This window comes from Suncus etruscus, chromosome 17 (assembly GCF_024139225.1).
Source record: "Suncus etruscus isolate mSunEtr1 chromosome 17, mSunEtr1.pri.cur, whole genome shotgun sequence".
In the NCBI taxonomy this organism is placed as follows: Eukaryota; Metazoa; Chordata; class Mammalia; order Eulipotyphla; family Soricidae; genus Suncus; species Suncus etruscus.
The window spans coordinates 20,582,396-20,599,886 of NC_064864.1; the positions used below are offsets into that span (position 1 = coordinate 20,582,396).

General features: G+C 52.2%; 2 protein-coding genes across 3 annotated transcripts; one reads left to right on the forward strand and one right to left on the reverse strand.

Annotated features, from left to right (window-relative positions):
* Positions 1-2,019: 2,019 nt before the first annotated feature.
* Positions 2,020-11,041, reverse strand: RANBP1 (RAN binding protein 1). Of its 2 annotated transcripts, none has more exons than XM_049764660.1 (6): positions 10,737-11,041; positions 9,320-9,456; positions 6,208-6,365; positions 3,745-3,873; positions 2,778-2,843; positions 2,020-2,428 (listed from the first exon to the last, which is right to left on the reverse strand). In XM_049764660.1, the coding sequence occupies exons 1-6, from the start codon at positions 10,749-10,751 to the stop codon at positions 2,307-2,309; spliced, it is 627 nt and encodes a 208-aa protein (XP_049620617.1). In that variant the 5' UTR covers positions 10,752-11,041; the 3' UTR covers positions 2,020-2,306. The 2 variants fall into 2 exon arrangements, with proteins under 2 accessions (XP_049620617.1, XP_049620616.1); XM_049764659.1 differs by having other exon boundaries at positions 2,020-2,431.
* Positions 11,042-11,474: 433 nt separating this feature from the next.
* Positions 11,475-15,705, forward strand: TRMT2A (tRNA methyltransferase 2 homolog A). The gene is made up of 12 exons (XM_049764608.1): positions 11,475-11,551; positions 12,119-12,720; positions 12,928-13,036; positions 13,305-13,486; positions 13,597-13,711; positions 13,800-13,918; positions 13,996-14,107; positions 14,492-14,614; positions 14,793-14,868; positions 14,970-15,086; positions 15,159-15,255; positions 15,347-15,705. Exons 1-12 carry the CDS (start codon positions 11,528-11,530, stop codon positions 15,576-15,578), a joined length of 1,908 nt encoding a protein of 635 aa, XP_049620565.1. The 5' UTR covers positions 11,475-11,527; the 3' UTR covers positions 15,579-15,705.
* The last annotated feature ends 1,786 nt before the right edge of the window (positions 15,706-17,491 follow it).

The window sequence follows — 17,491 nt, forward strand, 5'->3', positions numbered from 1 at the left end:
TTCTACGCTGTCTTCCCTGGGGTTCTAGCCTGCCACCCAATGCACAGCACAAAAGAACCACATATGCTGGTCACAGCTGAGTTTCCCAAGTCCAACCCATCATGGTGTTAGAGGTACAGACTTCATGTCCTAGGCAACTTCAAGAGCCATGCAGACCTATGCTTTGCAAGATATTCAGGCTGCTGTGGAAAAGTGGTCGGACAACTTCACTGCAGCTCCTTTTTGGGGGAGGTGGGGTCACACCCGGGAGCATTGAGGCAGACTCGGGGGAACATAGGATGCCAGGATTTGAACCATTGTATGTCCTGGATCAGCTGCATGTAAGGCAAACACCCTACCGCTGTGCTCTCTCTCAAGCCTGTCACTGAAGTTTTTTTTTTTTTAAATGGTTTTTGGGCCACACCCGGTGACGCTGAGGGGTTATCCTGGCTATGTGCTCAGAAATTGCTCCTGGCTTGGAGGACATCAGCCGATTACAAGGCAAACACCCTACTGTTGCGCCACTACTCTGGCCCCTCACTGCAGCTTTTAAAACATGAGCTTTTTTGTTTTGCTTTGGGAAACACCCAGGGGTACTGTTATTCCTGGCTCTGGGCTAAGAAATCACTTAGCAGGCTCAGGGAATCATGTAGGATGCTGGAAATTGAACCTAGATCAGTCCCTGAGTTGGCCGCATGCAAGGCAAACTCCCCACCACTGTCCTATCGCTCTGGCCCTACAAGAACTTATTTTGAGGCATATCCACAAAAGCAAGAACATGGGATTCAAAATGGGCACCGATGACAGGCTCTACTGGGCACGTAGTCGAACAAGGGGGACCAGCTAGCAAAGAGGCCATCCCACATGTACTCCAGCAGCTGCCAAAAACCAAGAACTGTTCTACAGAAAGGCAGAGGGTGCTGTCTGGGTTGTCTTCAAGGACAGTATCTTGGGCAGGACAGTGCACTTGAAATACAAGGCAACAGCTGGAGAGGTGGCTCAGTGATAGTGCACTAGTCCATGAGGTCCTGGGTTCAAGTCCTAGCATTGTATTGTCCCCTCAACACAGTCGTGTATGGCCCATACACCAAAACCCAAGTGATGGCACATAGACAACCCTTCCTTCAGAGCAAACATTTCTCTAAACCTGTCTCTTGATCTCAAATGCATGGTGGGAGACACCGGATCGGTAGTGCAGCGGTAGGGCATCTGCCTTGCATGGAGCTGACCTAGGATGGACTGCGGTTTGATATCCCGGTGTCCTATATGGACCCCAAGCCAGGAGCATTTCTGAGGGCATAGCCAGGAGTAACCTGAGTGCTACTGGGTGTGCTTCCCCCCAAAAAATGCATGATGGGAGAAAAAGTAAGGACAGAACTAAATATCCAAGTCAAAGTCAACGACAATAAAATCAAGGGACCTAAACTTTAAAATCTAAACTTAAAGGGGCCTGTTATACTGGCAGGCTGGGGGGCAAGGGTGGTGGTATAGGATGTACTCTGGGTTCATTGATAGAGTGGTTGTCACAGGTGGTGGGAATGACCCTGATTCAGTGTGTATCTGAAATTCAATTACAAAGGACTCTGCAAATCACAATTGTTTCAATAAAATAAAATAACTTATCTGCGCACTCCAACACAAACAGGAAGAAGGTCTTTTTCCAGGAAGGTAGGGGGTATGGGACTACGGCCATGTGTAAGTATAATGCCAGCCTCTACCTCGGCATGAACTGAGGACCATGAAGACATAGTGATACTTAAAGCCTGGCCTCCTTAGGCCAAAGCCCAAGTACCAAAGGGTGAAGAAAGAACATACTTTCACTACTAGACCTGGCAGTGGCTCTTTAGGACCCCACAGAAGCTCAAGGGCACCAAGCATTAGGTTCCCTCCACTTGGGTCGGTGGTCAAAGGAACACAGCTCCCATGAAGGAAAAGGACAGTGGCGGAACCACAGCTGGTTCCTTGCCCAAGGCCAGCAGACACATAGCCCCCCCAAGCTCCCTGGATGGGGCCGGCGTACACACGGGCCTGCCCGCCACGTAGGGTTCAAATGTGTTGTTTATTCATTTGTTTTGATGACTATAAATGTTTCCACTATGGAAAAGAAAGTTAGCACAGTACATTTTCATGACTGGGGAATGAATTCTCCGTAGCCATCTTCAATGGGGCAAAAACTTAGAAAAACAACCTGAATGTTGGAATTCAGTTCTTTATATAAAGTCCCTTGTAAAAACAAAACAGAATAAAAAAACCGAAGAGGGGCAGGGCAGAATTTTAAAAAAGAAAATGGAACAGAAAGGCAGGGCAAGAAAACAAGGGAAGATGACTTATTGCTTCTCCTCAGCGTTCTCCTTGGTCTCCTCATCTTCTGACTCCTTGCTCACTTCCTTTACCGAAAGAGCTTCCAGCTTTTCTGCCACTTTCTCGGCGTTATCGTTTTTGTCAGATCCTGCTGTAACAGCAAACAGACGCAATAAGAACAAAGCATTGCCCACCCTCAGACCTGCTATAGGAAGTTCACGCCTTCATGCAACTGTGTCCCTCCCACACCACACAGGCCACTCTCACAGCCAACGAAGCCCCTCCAGCACAAGGGACTTCTAACTAGATTGTGACCTGACCACACACATCCACCCAGACACCTGGGCCCAGTTTGCCCCAGAAGGGCCCCATGTTCCTCTGACAGATCAAAGCAGTGCCAGATCCCACATTTGGTCAAGTAGACAAAGCACCTGCGCCTGGTGCTCTTCAGCACAGAGCGAGTGCAGGAGACCCCCTCTCCCCCTGGCCTGTATTACCTTTCTTTTCTCTTCCTTCGATCTCTTTCCTGCACTCTTCAAACTTTGTTTTGAACTTCTGTGCATCTGGGGAAAGAAGAGATTTCCTAAGAGCCCTGGGCAATGGGGGCAGGAACGCTGACAGTCTGAGGAGGCAGGATTCAGCGGGAGATCAGGACAAGCTAGGCCATCTGTCCAGACCTTCAGTTTGCTTTTGTTGGGATCCTACTGTGACACTTTTGAGTCCCTTGAAGGCTGCCCTCTCCATTGATTTAGCAGCAATTTTGGCAGAAATGCGCTCATGGGCCTTGTGCTCGTCACTCACGCTAGAGGCAGTTGAGTTGCCAAAAGTAGCTTTTCTTTCAGGTGACCTGGAGGAAGTACTTCAGGAGGGGGCTGATTGTCAGAGGGAACTGATCAGGTATTGTAATTAGAATGTCTAGTTTCATCTGGAGATTCAGTTCAATTGTCAGTGGGCAATGAATTTCTCAGACTATATGTGCTGAAGTCCCAAAAGGAGAAGTTCGAACTTTTGGGGTAGAACAGCCCCAACCTTTGCGAGGGCAAGGAGGTTCCTATCTTCTCCCCAGATTGTGTACCTCCTCTACCTGCTATCCCCCCTAAGTCATTTTCTTTGTAAAATACTAGTGGATTCCCAAGTTCTATATGGCAATTCTTGCAAGCTATGCAAACCAGAAAACAGCCAAATATTGGAAACCTGAGAAATTATGAGGAAGATGTTGGGAAAGTCCAGCCTAGAGTCAACTGGTCAAAGATCCAGTTGATAGCTCTGAGGTGTCTACCCCTGGAACCTAGGACACTAACTGTCCTAGTAAGAGTGCCAGGACTGAGCTGACGGGGACACCTGGGTGCTTTCCGAGAACTGGTCTGGGGATGCCTCACACCCACACATGTTCAAAACTGACCTAAGGGAATGGATGAATAGATCTTCCCAAACGTCATAGTTGTTGGGGACACACGGACTTACTTTCAGCGTTCAGGAAGCGGATGGCCAGCAGCTCCGGTTTGGGGCACTCGTCAGCGAAATCGGCATGGGTGTTCCAGACCCAGGCGCGGTCACTGCCCGCATTCGGCTTCAACTCCATCATCGGTGTGACTGTGGGAAGGTGGAGCGTGAGGATGGGGTGACTGCCAGCGGCCGGCGCATACATCCCAGCTCAAAGACAGCAGGGAGCCCGAAGAGATAGCACAGCGGTTTTTGCCTTGCAAGTAGCCGATCCAGGACCAAAGGTGGTTGGTTCGAATCCCGGTGTCCCATATGGTCCCCTGTGCCTGCCAGGAGCTATTTCTGAGCAGACAGCCAGGAGTAACCCTGAGCACTGCCGGGTGTGGCCCAAAAACAAAAAGACAAAGACAACAGGGCCCACATGAGGCAAAACAGACCTGGTGTGAGGCCGGCAGGATGTAGATTTTATCCACGCCTCTGAAAACACCGTCCCTCACTGAAGAGCAGGACAACCTTGAATTGTGGAACAGGGCAGCATCCTCCTATCACCAAGATGCCAGTGCCAACAAGGGCCCTCCATCCTAAGAAGGATCCAGTTCTCCTGGTCCCGCCCAGCCAAAGCTGCCTCATGAGCCCAGGCCACATACAGCCTATCCTATCCTGAAGGGTAGCCAAAGCCACAACCACACTTGCATGGTGGGCAGAGGAGCCAGAAAGTGAGAAGCACAGTGCTGCCCCTTAGAGCATGTGGTCAAACCAGGACAACCACTGCCAGTCCTCATTGCAGGGAGACTACAGGCACCATCTGGTGCCAGGTTTGTACATCAAGGAGGGTATAGGCGGGGATTTGGGGAGAGTACAGTCACACCACCTTCTCAGCTCCCTCACAGACCCACTGGGGCTGGGCCATGAGCAGCCTGTACAAAGGATTGTGATCCTGCTCTGGCAGAAATCTGTGGGGACATGTGGACAACCCATGCACGTGCTAGTCAACAGACCTGGGGGCATCTCATCTGCACTGAACACTGACTGACAAGCCCGAGAACTGTCATAGTGCAAAGATGAACAGCCATCTCCTCCAGCCACCACCAACCTTTTTCATTAGAAACAGGCCTGAAGTACACTTACAACCCAGGGATGACCCAGTTCCCAGAGAGACTCCGGGAGAAACCCAGGCAGTAAGGAATACTGCCCACGCTGAAGCCTAGGCAAGCTGAGCATGCCCCCATGGGCAGGTCCCGGCATGCGCACACAAAGAAAAGGCTCTCTTATCCTTTGTACCACTTAGGGTCTGATCCACCCCAGTCCTCAAAAACACTGACCCCACATGACCTGTGCATGCTGTCAGCCATGTGGGACACCAAAGAAAATTCAGGCCCAGGGCCGGAGAGACAGCACAGTGGTAGGGCATTTGCCTTGCATGCAGCCAATCCAGGACAGATGATGGTTCGAATCCTGGCATCCCATATGGTCCCCAGGAGCATTTTCATTTTTTTTTTTTTTTTTTGGTTTTTGGACCACTCCTGGCTATCTGCTCAGAAATAGCTCCTAGCAGGCACGGGGGACCATATAGGACACCAGGATTTGAACCAATCACCTTAGGTCAGGGGTCTCAAACTCTCGGCCCGAGGCCGGCCTTCAAATATCGCAGTATTCGCGATTATTCGCTTACCGAATAATCGCAATAAAAATTGCATTAGTAAGAAAAAATCCCTTATGTGGCCCTGCCTCACCCCAACTCTGCCTCCTGCAGCCCCCAGGTAAATTGAGTTTGAGACCCCCTGCCTTAGTTAGGTCCTGGATCGGTTGCTTGCAAGGCACCGCTGTGCTATCTCTTTGGTCCCTGCCCAGGAGCATTTTCTAAGCGCAGAGTCAGAAGTAACTCCTGAGTGCCGCTGGGTGTGACCCAAAACGAAAAAAAGAAAATGCAGGCCTAGCACTGGATCAGCAAAGAAGCCCCAAAACAACCTCACAGCATTAGGGACAGGCCAACAGCAGTGACTCAGGGGAAACTTACTGCTTCCTGGGCCAGACCTTATGGGCCTTCGCAGAACTTGTGACAGGCCACACCCAGGACTGAGGCAGCATACCTTGCCTGAGGGTCTCTTACGTTCTACCCTTCAACCCCATTCCTGTCTTCAACCCCACCCCACCCTGGGATGCACTATAGGGTCAAAATACAGAGTTAAGAGGACGCTGACCACTCAACACCCTACAAACCTCCAGGACTTCACAACCCTGAGCCCAGACTAGGGCTCTCCATAGCCCCTGCAGGCCACACCACCACCACCCTGCTGTGGTCAGCTCTGAAGCAGAGGGACCCAGGAAAGCCTCACTTCTTATCCCACATTCAAAAAGGCATCCAGAAAGCCTCAGGGCACAGCCAAGCTCAATGGTAGCTCAAACAGTAACCAACAACACAGGGCCCCAAGGTGCAGGCAGGGTCCTGGAACTCAGAGCAACCATGTTCCAGAGGTCACCTACTGTAGTGGTTGGCGCATATTTTCAGGGTCTTGTCCCTCCTCATGAGGAGGCGAATGGTCCCTTTCTCCTTGTGCTTCAGGAGCTTGACGTCACCGGTGCCTCGTTCCTTCCATTCTGGAAGATCATTCTCTGAAGCGAATCGGAATAGCTTTGCACGCCTTCAAGAAAAGTCATTGAGCAACAGCTTAGACACATATAGTACAGCAGGTAGGGTGATTGCCTTACACAGGGTGATCAGGGTTTGATGAACAGGATTTAATTCTGTCATCCTGTATAATTCTTGGAGCACTGCCTGGAATGATCCGAGTGCAGAGCCAGGAGCAAACCGTGAGGAACTACTAAGTATGATCCCAAAACAACAGCTTAAAGGTAGAACCATCCTTTTCATATTTTAAGCTTCAAAATAAGATAAAAAAGAGAGGACAGACTTGCCTTGCATGTGGCTGACCCTAGTTTGATCTCCAGCACCCCATATGGTTGGTTCCCTGATACCTACCAGGAGCAATCTCTGAGTACAGAGCCAGGAGTAAGCCCTGACAACTGCCAGGTGTGGCCAAGGCCACCCACCCACATTTCCATATCCCAGCTCAAAGAGCATGGTAGTGTATAAAGATAAAAAAAAAAAAAAAAAAGCGGGGGCGGGGGGGCACGGAGAGATAGAATGGAGGTAAGGTGTTTGCCTTGCATGCAGAAGGTCGGTGGTTCAAATCTCAGCATCCCATATGGTTCCCCCAAGCCTGCCAGGAGCGATTTCTGAGCATACATAGAGCCAGGAGTAACCCCTGGGCATTGCTGGGTGTGACCCAAAAACCAAAAACAAACAAAATGCTCTGCATAGTGATATGCTGAAAAGAGACATTAGACAGGATCCTGGCTTTGCATGCAAGGCACCTGGGTTCAACTCCCAGGGTTCAATATGGTTTCCCAATTTCAGGAAACAACCTTTTTTTTTTGTTTTGTTTTGGTTTTGGGCCACTCTCGGCAGTGCTCAGGGGTTACTCCTGGCTGTCTGCTCAGAAATAGCTCCTGGCAGGCACAGGGGACCATATGGGACACTGGGATTCGAACCAACCACCTTTGGTCCTGGATCGGCTGCTTGCAAGGCAAACACCGCTGTGCTATCTCTCCGGGCCCAGGAAACAACCTTAATATCACTGGGTATGCACAAGCCCCACTCCACTCTCCGACCCCCAAAGAAATTTGCGCAGTTCCAACATTTTCCTCAAAATCTACTCCTAGGGCACAGTGTTTGCCTTGCAAGCAGCCGATCCAGGACCAAAGATAGTTGGTTCGAATCCCGGTGTCCCATATGGTCCCCCGTGCCTGCCAGGAACTATTTCTGAGCAGACAGCCAAGAATAACCCCTGAGCATGCCGAGTGTGGCCCAAAAACCAAAAAAAAAAAAAAAAAAAAAAAAAAAAAAAAATCTACTCCTAGGCCAGAGATGTAGTATAACAGGTAGGATGTTTGCAGCTGACCCAAGTTTCAACTTGCAGTATCCTCTATGGTCCTTGGAGCACCACCAGGAACAATTCCTCAGCGCAGAGGGAGGAATAAATCCTAAGCACTGTGGAATGTGGGCCCAAAACAAACACAAAAAACCACCAACAAATAAATACGCCCTGTCAACAAAGACCTCCACCTAGATCCAGAACTCACCTGTCTGTGTCCACAGGGCAAAGACCAAAGACCACAGCCCGCCACTCCAACACAACCTAGAAGGGGCCGGTGGCCTTCACTTAAACAGATCTACAGACACTGGCCCCAGTGGCACCTCATTAGCAAGGCCAAGTCAACAGTGAACTGGGCAGCACTGCCTGGTGGGTTCAAGTGATACCCCCTCTGGCCCTGACTTCCACTTTAAGGTCCCCTTCCGACTAAAGAAGACAGCTCTCCTGCCCTGACTAATTTTATTAAGTGGGACCATGTCCTTACAAGGATTCCCTAAAACTTTGATCCAAAGGCTGGGACCTAAACTGATCTCACTTCCACCAGAAACAGTCCCGTCTGGTTTCCACTCCATGCAGGCAGCTTAAGGTAACAGCAATGAATGCCACCCACAATCCCAGGTGGAATCCCCCCCATCAGTATCACTATTGGTCTCAGCAAGCCTGGAGAAAGCAGCATCTTCAGAAACCACCTCCAACCTCTGGGACCAAAGAGACATGCAGTTCTCCACACCCAGGCATGCTTTAGAGCAGGGGTCTAAAGACCCTCCGGCCCTCCTTATATTTTGTGGCCCTGCCCTACAGGAATCTTTTTTTGTTTTGTTTTGTTTTAGTTGTTTGGGTCACATCCCCCAATGTTCAAGGCTTACTACTGACTTTGTACTCAAGGATCACTCTGACTTTGCCTCCTTCGGCCCCCAGGTAAATTGAGTTTGAGACCCCTGCTTTAGATGGGTCTCTCACCAACAACCTTCCCTCTTCCACCTCAGCAGTTTCTTTAACTGGCACCCGGAAGAAGGTGAGGACTTCTAGAGATTGCAAATGCTACAACCAATTTTCAGTAACAGGGAACTGAAATTTTAAGAGTCCCAGCTACAAGAAACTACCTTGTATATTAAAAGCACTGAGTCGGAGATTTTTTCCTTTTGGGAATCCACACTCAATGATGCTTAGGGCTTACTTCTGGCAGTGGTTGGGAGACAATATTGGATGCCAAAGATCAAACTGCTCAGACATGTGCAAAGCAAGCGCCTTACCCACTCCAACCCAGAGTCAGCAATTTTAAGATCATCAAAGTTCACTGGCAAAAATACATAAATAATAACCTAGATACCCAGTGTGCAAGGCAACCCAGAGTAAGCAATTTTAAGATCACCAAAGTTCACTGCAAAAAAATGGCAAAATACATAAATAATAGCCCAGATACCTGGGCAAGCCAGATGAGACCATGAGCCCAGGGGCAAGGGTCACCTATGCACCCTTTCTGGTACGGTGCAGCAGTGGATACAAGTGAACCTGAACAGCAGCCTTGACTTTCATCCTTGCTCAATCCAGACCGCTTCTCCAATGAATGGGAAGCACAATACTGGGACCCCCCATAAAAACTAACTTCAACTTTATTATACCTAAGCTACCTGCATCTGGAGTAACATGCGCTCACTTACATTTTAAAAAGCTCTTCTTCGTCTTCCTCCAGGGTTTTGATTTCTTGCTCAGGAAGAGAAACTATAGGTTCAAACTGTGGGTCGTGGCTGGACTCATCTGCATTCTCTGTGGAGGTGTCATGGTCCTCGTGGGTGTCCTGTGGAGGGAAGAGATGGAGAGATGATTCTGCTGGCTTTGGTTTGGTGACTAAGCAGGCCATCCAATGGATGGTCCCACCCTAAGACAAAAAAGCCTGCTTGGAAAACAGGGAAGGCAGGGATACAATAGGTCCAGCTCCAGAGAATTAGAAAGAGGCCAGACACTAGACCACAACCACAATCACATCTGTTAGGATCCTATGAGGCCGAGGGGTCCAAGAGACCAGCCTATCTCCCAATGTTTCAATTTCTCCAGTAAAATACAGATTATACAGAATGGCGGGCAAGAACGATGGAGAGAGGATGTTTACTCATCAAGCAAAAAGACAACGCCGGCAGGTTTTACTTGTCTGAGAGACATTAGCACTTTCCTTTACTCAGATTAAAAAAAAAAAAAAGTTACTACGAGACTGCTTCTATTCGTACACAGTTCCCAGCTCTCACAACACACCCTCAAACCAAAAAGATCTGATGGGATGCGTTGGAAGAGATCCAGTGGAAAAGAGAAATGTGATATATGTCAAAATCCTAATGAAAGATTGACTCCCCCCCCCCAAAATAAAAACTACAAGGTAAGCTTAATTGCAGGCTCTAGTCCTGCAGGACACGTGGCTGGGACATCAGTAGAAACTTAAGGCTCCCAGGGCCTCATCTTGTCTCCAAGCCAGGTTCCAAATAGAAGCTCGAGCATCCCCAGACAGGCCTGCTCTCGACTAGCGAGCGACCACGAGGGCTGCTGCTGCTGCCCGGCCACCAACAAAGCCTCCCCGGGGCTCTCTGCGGATGCGTGCTCGGATGGGGAGCATGCATTTGCACCGCAGGGCCTAAGGGGCGATCTGGGATCCGGGATCCGGGATGTGGGGACAGAATGAATGAGAGAAGCGTTGGCTGCGTAGGCGGCGCGCAGGGGTGTTGGGGTGGGGTGAGATGCTGGGGAGGGTTAGAGCCTGCAAATGGGCCGAGCACCCGGGGTTCCTTCCCCAGGGAGCGGAGCAGCGGCAGTGAGCCCCGGAAAGAGGGGAGCCGGGGCACCCCAGGCCCCGATGGTGCATGCAGCAGAGAGCCCCCCAAGGTCACTCGGACGGACACCCCAGATGGCCCGCAGCCAGCCAGTCCCCAGGCCGGGCGTGCTCGCCCCGCAAGGCCTCGGGTCCCCGGGCCCGGGCCCGCGATCAGCACCCGGGGCCCGACACCGAAGGCCGCAGTCGGGGGTTAGCGGCCGCCCACGTGGCCGGCGGGACAGGCCTCGGCCCCGCCGCCCGGGCGGGACCCGCCGCACCTTGGCGGCCGCCATGAGGGCGGCGGCGGGGGCGGCGGCTCGGCTCGGCTCGCTGGCTCGGTCGTCGCTGGCTCGGCGCGGCCTCTCGGTCGCTCCTTTTCCCTCCGCGTCTGGCGCCGGCGCCTCTTCCTCCCGCCTCCCGCCCGTTCTCTTCTCTCTCTCTCACTCTCTCTTCCTTCCCTCCGCCCCGCGACCCCGCACTCTGACCCTTGACCCCGGCGGCGGGAAACGCGCCGCGATTCAAAACCGCCGCAGCTTTATTAGCGCCAGCGCCGGGCGGACAGACAGGCTCATTGTCCGGCCTGCCCCGCGCTTCCCGCCAAAAAGAACCCGGCGCGCATGCTCGGAGAGCTTAAAAAAAAAAAAAAAGAAAAGAAAAGAAAAGTTCTCCCGGCAGCCTCCGCACGCTCACTTCCGTTCGGCGCCTGCGCATGGCTCTAGAGCTAACGCAGAAGTGGATGCTGGGAAATGGGGAGAGGCCGGAGGTGGCGCGCGGTGATGACGTAGACGGAAGTTGGTATGATGATGAGATGCGCCGCTTTTAGGTGCACGCGCTGTTCGGCTCGGAGGATTTGTCAACGAGGCGAGCGGGCTGGCGGGTTCATGGTAGATCCCACCTCTAGATCTACTCTCTGAGCACGCACCGAGAGTTCGAATCCCGCCCCTCTCCGTGGGGCGGAGCTAGGTGGTTAATCTTAGGTTGTGTCTCTCTCACCGGTTCTGATCGCCTCCTTCTGCTGCTGCCAGCTGTCTCCCTGTAGAGTTTCCAGGCCTGGTTGCAGACGGATCGGATGAGTGCCAAGCTCAACAACGAAGTAAAGTCAAGGGAAATATATTTATAAATATATTTTATGCATTTATACGTATATTTATATATTTATAATATATTTAATGTTTATAATATAAATCACATAATATAGTATTACATAATATTTGTGATATGATATTTATATAAATATATTTATTTTATAAATATATATTTATATGTATTTGGGGGGGGATTGGTTACACCCGGCGGTGCTGAGGGGTTACTCCTGGCTCTGCATTCAGAAATCACTCCTGGCAGGCTTTGGGGACCATATGGGATGCTGGGAATCGAACCAGGGTCAGTCCAGGGTTGGCTGCCTGCAAAGCAAAATGACCTACCGCTGTGCTATTTGTTCTGGCCCCTGAAGGGGAAATCTTGATAGGAGACCTAAGTTAGGGGTAGGGTGGGGGAAAGTGGAAATGGGAGTGTTGTAGGAAAACTCTCAGGGAGAAAACTCTAGGGGTGGAAAGAGGAAGAGAGAGACTGTAGGGTCTCTTTAGATAGAGGTCTCATTGTGGGGAGAGGGAGCCCATGGTTCTCAGCATTTGACCATCCCCTGCCTATGTTCACACAGGGCAAGGATCCCATGGAAGGCTGTGATTTGGATGGCAGCAGTACCCAAGAAATCTCTGCAGCTCCAGATGCCCCAGCAGAGAAGGAAGAGACTGGGAAAGAGAAAAAAGACGCTGGAGAAGAGAAAGAAGAGGAGGAGGCTGGGGGAGCTACAGAGTCAGAACCCCAGGCTGGGCTCTACAGCTACATCAGGGATGACCTGTTCACCTCAGAGATCTTCAAGCTGGAGCTGCAGAACGTGCCCAGACACACCAGCTTCAGCGATGTGCGCCGCTTCCTGGGCCGCTTTGGCCTACAGCCTCACAAGACCAAACTCTTCGGGCAACCTCCCTGCGCCTTCGTGACATTCCGCAGTGCCCCTGAACGGGACAAGGCCCTACGTGTGTTGCACGGGGCCCTCTGGAAGGGCCGTCCACTTAGTGTGCGTCTGGCCAAGCCCAAAGCTGACCCCATGGCTAAGAAAAGACAGCGTGAAGATGAAGAAAGTGAGACTTCAGTCACATGTGTCGCCGACGTGGTGACCCCTCTTTGGACCGTGCCCTACCCTGAACAGCTAGAACAGAAGCGGCTGGAGTGTGAGCAGGTGCTTCAGAAGCTTGCCAAGTGAGTGTGGCACAGTTCCTCCATTGTGCCAGAAATTTTGCTCTCCAGAGTACCACATCCTTGGAGTCGTGTGGTTTCCTGGGGCAAGAGCCAGATACAGCCCTATGTTTTCCGTGGGGGATGTTATGGTAATAAGGGAAGGCCCCGGGGATTTGGAGAGGGGCTGGGAGTTGGAGAACTGAGTACCCTCCATCCCTTCCTCTGCAGGGAAATTGGGAGTACCAACCGGGCCCTGTTGCCCTGGCTGCTTTCACAAAGGCACAAGTACAACAAGGCATGCTGCCCGCTGGAAGGGATCAAGCCATCACCTCAGCAGGTCAGGCCTGGCTGGTGCAGGAACAACCCCTTGTCCTAAACCCTGCCACCTGTCTCCCTCTTCCTGCTTTTATTTTTTATTTTATTTTATTTTATTTCTTGGTACTCATCACTTGAAAGTCTACTATCATCTCCTCCCTGGAATTGCTGGCCCCTGTGCAGGCACAGGTTCCTCTCCTGGTGACCTGCTACTGGTTCCCCTTCACCCAAGGTTGGATGGCCATGGTAAGATCAGAGTGCTTCTCTGACTCCCACCCCTCTCCCCACAGACCGAGTATCGAAATAAGTGTGAGTTCCTGGTTGGCATCGGCGTCGATGGGGAAGGCAACACAGTCGGCTGCCGGCTGGGCAAGTACAAGGGCGGGACCTGTGCGGTGGCCTCCCCTTTTGACACAGTGCACATCCCCATGGCCACAAAGCAGGTGGTGAAGGCCTTCCAGGAGTTCATTCGGTGAGGAATGGTGCATGAGCCAGCGGGGCCTGTTCTGGTGCTAATGACTATGGTGGGGAGTGGAGGAAGGCTGCTCAGCATGCCATACTCAGGGTCTCTGGCTCCCCTAGGTCTACTCCATACTCAGCATATGACCCAGAGACATATTCAGGCCACTGGAAGCAGCTGACTGTGCGCACCAGCCGTCGAGGCCAAGCCATGGCCATTGCCTACTTTCACCCTCAGGTCTCGAATGGGGAGGCCTTACTGTGGGGGAGTGGCTGGGCTGGGGATGCCACAGCACAGCTCAACAGCTTTCTACTCCCTTTTCCAGAAGCTCAGCACTGAGGAATTGGCAGGACTGAAATCCTCCTTGGCAGACTACTTCATGGAGGGGCCAGGCAAGGCCAGCGGGGTGACCTGCCTCTACTTTGTGGAGGAGGGGAGACAGCGGTGAGGAAGCCAGGTGGGGTTGAGGGGGACTCCTGCCTGCGCTGGGCACTCTTGACAAATTTGCCCACTGCCCACAGAAGCATGCCCAGCCAGGAGGGCCTGGCCTTAGAGCATATAGCCGGGGACCAACACATCCGTGAGGACATGCTAGGGCTGACCTTCCGGATCTCCCCACACGCCTTCTTCCAGGTAATCCTGACTTAAGGGAGATCCCACATGGCATTTTGGTGAAGCTGGGACAGCAGGCTGACAACCGGGGGGGGGGGGGGGGGGGGTTGGACACAAGGTCTTTGTTTAGGGCTCTTCAATTAAGCTGGGGAGCTATTATAGCCACTTGATGGAAAGGGTGCTGTTGCAAGTGTGAGCCTTGACACTCTGGGCTAAGCATGGACTCTGCAATGCTGCTGAGGACAGAGGACCCAAAGTTTGGTGGTCCCTGTTGTGAACAGAGAGACTGGAGGAGGTCACTTGGCATAAACAAGGCTCAAGGGATCGTCTGAGCAGTGGCCCTCAGGAACACAGGCCCTATGGGGTGGAGGAGGAAGGTTGACCTGGCTTGGGGTCCTCCTGCAGGTGAACACTGCAGCGGCCGAGGTGCTGTACATGGTGATCCAGGAGTGGGCACAGCTGGACGCGAGCAGCACAGTGTTGGATGTGTGCTGTGGTACTGGCACCATCGGTCTGGCACTGGCCAAGGTGAGCCTCTTGCCCCACATCAAAATTCAGTCAGCTCTGAAGATTGAAGTGGTTTGCCTCTTGCCTGCCCCAAATCCTCACCAAGTCCCTATCACGCTGCTTCCTGCCATAACTCCCTGCCCCAGGAACACTCCCTGGAGTGGGGTGACATGGGCTCTTGTTTCCTTCCTTGCTTCAGAAAGTGAAGAAAGTTGTGGGGATTGAGCTGTGCCCAGAGGCTGTGAAAGATGCCTGGGTGAATGCACAAGATAATGGTGAGCACGCAGCACAAACTGGGGCTCCCAAGGTCCAGAGTGCCCCTGAACTGAAAGGGCAGGTGAGCTTGGGTGCCCTGACAGGGTTATTTCCCATGCAGAGCTGAGTAATGTGGAGTTCCATTGCGGGAGGGCTGAGGACCTACTGCCCACGCTGGTGAGCCGGCTGGCCTCCCAACAGCTCATAGCCGTCCTGGACCCACCTCGCGCTGGCCTACGTGAGTCCCCTGGGTAGGGTGGGGAACAAGCGTTAAGGTGTAATGCCTACTGGCCCACCTCTCCCTCCTCAGATTCCAAAGTGATCCTGGCCATTCGCAAAGCAGAGAATCTTAAGCGGCTGCTCTATGTTTCCTGCAACCCCCGAGCAGCCATGGCCAACTTTGTGGAGTAAGTGTGGGGTGGTGGGACAGCCCTGCCCCACACAGGCCTCTAGCAGGCCACTCCGTGCAGCTGATCTCACTTTACTGTTTCCCCACAGCCTCTGCAGAGCCCCTTCTAACCGGGTCAAGGGCACCCCCTTCAGGCCAGTCAAGGCTGTGGCCATGGACCTATTCCCACAGACTCCACACTGTGAGATGCTTATCCTGTTCGAAAGGACTGAGCACTCCAATGGTGTGGGGGACCTAGCATCCCCAGAGCCTCCAGTCCAGTCCCCAGAAGGACCTTTGCCTGACACCTCACAGGAAACCAGGACCCCTGCCTCTTCGTAGGGAGTGGGAACAAACACAGCTGTCTGTATCACAGGGCTGAGGCCCTGGATATTGTGCCTTGGGTTCCCACCCCAATTCTTTGGGCCAGCTGGACTATACTGGCCACAATAAAGTTTCTAAACTACAAGTCTCTGAGATATGTTCGGGAGCTTCAGCAAAAGGCTGGGCCAGGGACCATCTCCCAGATCTCTTGAGGTGGGCTCCTGGGGACTACCAATAACCATCTGTGTGTTAAAAATGTTGGCATGACCATGGTAGCTGGGTATGTTACTAGAAATTTGCCTTTGAGTTTTGCCAAAAGCACATGTGGGTTAGAAAGTACAAAGCAGGGCCGGAGAGATAGCATGGAGGTAAGGCGTTGACCTTTCATGCAGAAGGTCATCGGTTCAAATCCCGGCGTCCCATATGGTCCCCCATGCCTGCCAGGAGCAATTTCTGAGCACGGAGCCAGGAAAAACCCGAGCACTGCCAGATGTTACCCCCAAAACACACACCACACACACACGAAAGTACAAGGCAAGGGTGGTAGACATAGCATGGAGATAAGGCGTTTGCCTTGCATGCAAGACGGTAGTTCGAATTCTGGCATCCCATATGGCCCCCGAGTATAGAGCCAGGAGTAACCCCTTTGCGCTGCCAGGTGTGGCCCAAAAATCAAGAAAAACAAAGTACAAGGCAAGGCTGGAGATGCCACAAAAGGCTTGCTCATTAATTGCATGAGCAGGCTCAGTCTCCAGCAACTCATCTAATACGTTCCTGGAATCTGCCCCCTTCCTCAAAGAGCACAAGGTAGGGGACGGCCCCCAGCTATCGTCCCTATCCAGGTGGTGTCCCCTCCCCTCTCTGTTTTCCTGCTTCTACTGGGATGACTTCAAGCTCGCTTTAAGAAGCTTGTTGTGGGCCGGGCGGTGGCGCTAAAGGTAAGGTGCCTGCCTTGCTTGCGCTAGCCTTGGATGGACCGCAGTTCGATCCCCCGGTGTCCCATATGGTCCCCCAAGCCAGGAGCAACTTCTGAGCACATAGCCAGGAGTAACCCCTGAGCGTTACCGGGTGTGGCCCAAAAACCAAAAAAAAAAAAAAAAAGAAGCTTGTTGTGCTCAGGAATGTGTTGTGGAAGCAATGGCAGAAGCTCTGGCCATGTGAAGACTTGTTCCCACCCAACCTTTCCCAGGCAGAAAACACACCAGCCATTCCCTCTCAGACATTTTGCTTTATGCATTCAAAGAATCAAGGCTCACCCTTCCAGCTGTGGCCCAGTTGCCCTTGGGAGGTAAACAGGCTGTAGCTGCCCAGAGGTGGCAGCAGCACTAGCTGCCCCTGCCTTCGGTCCCTCACATAGAGGACAGGCAGACTTGGCTGCCGCAGCAAGGCTCCCCACTTTTAGCAACAGGTGCATACAGCTTTGGTTCACGATGGCACATCTGGCTCTTTGGGGGTGAACAGTCATGGTCAAAATGGTTTTCACAGCAGCAGACAAGAGGCAAGATAACAGCAAGTGTCTAAGCAACTTGACGGGAGGGTACTGTTTTCTAAAGGTCAGCAGAGAGGCTGACCTGGGTTGATGGGTGGCAAGGGAGGGGTACGCTGAAGGTGGCCCACAAGGCCGACAATCTGTTCCTGAAAGCAAACGCCATCTACACTACCCACTAGGGAATGGTGGGGCACAGAGAGCCACTTTACACAAGGGGGCTGCCAAGAGCTGTGTTTAATGCCTGCAGCCACCTGCAGAACACAAACCATTGGCCAGGGACAAGCAGCCACCAGGCCTGGCAGCTCAGGACACTGTCAGTGCAGCCCAGTGTCGCCATCCCCTTGGAGCCTCTGGAGCTCAGGTGAAGGCGCCAGTTTGTGATCAAGAAGGGCTAGTGCTGTAGGCCTTGTTTCTTCTCAAGTCCACATGCTAAAATGCATTG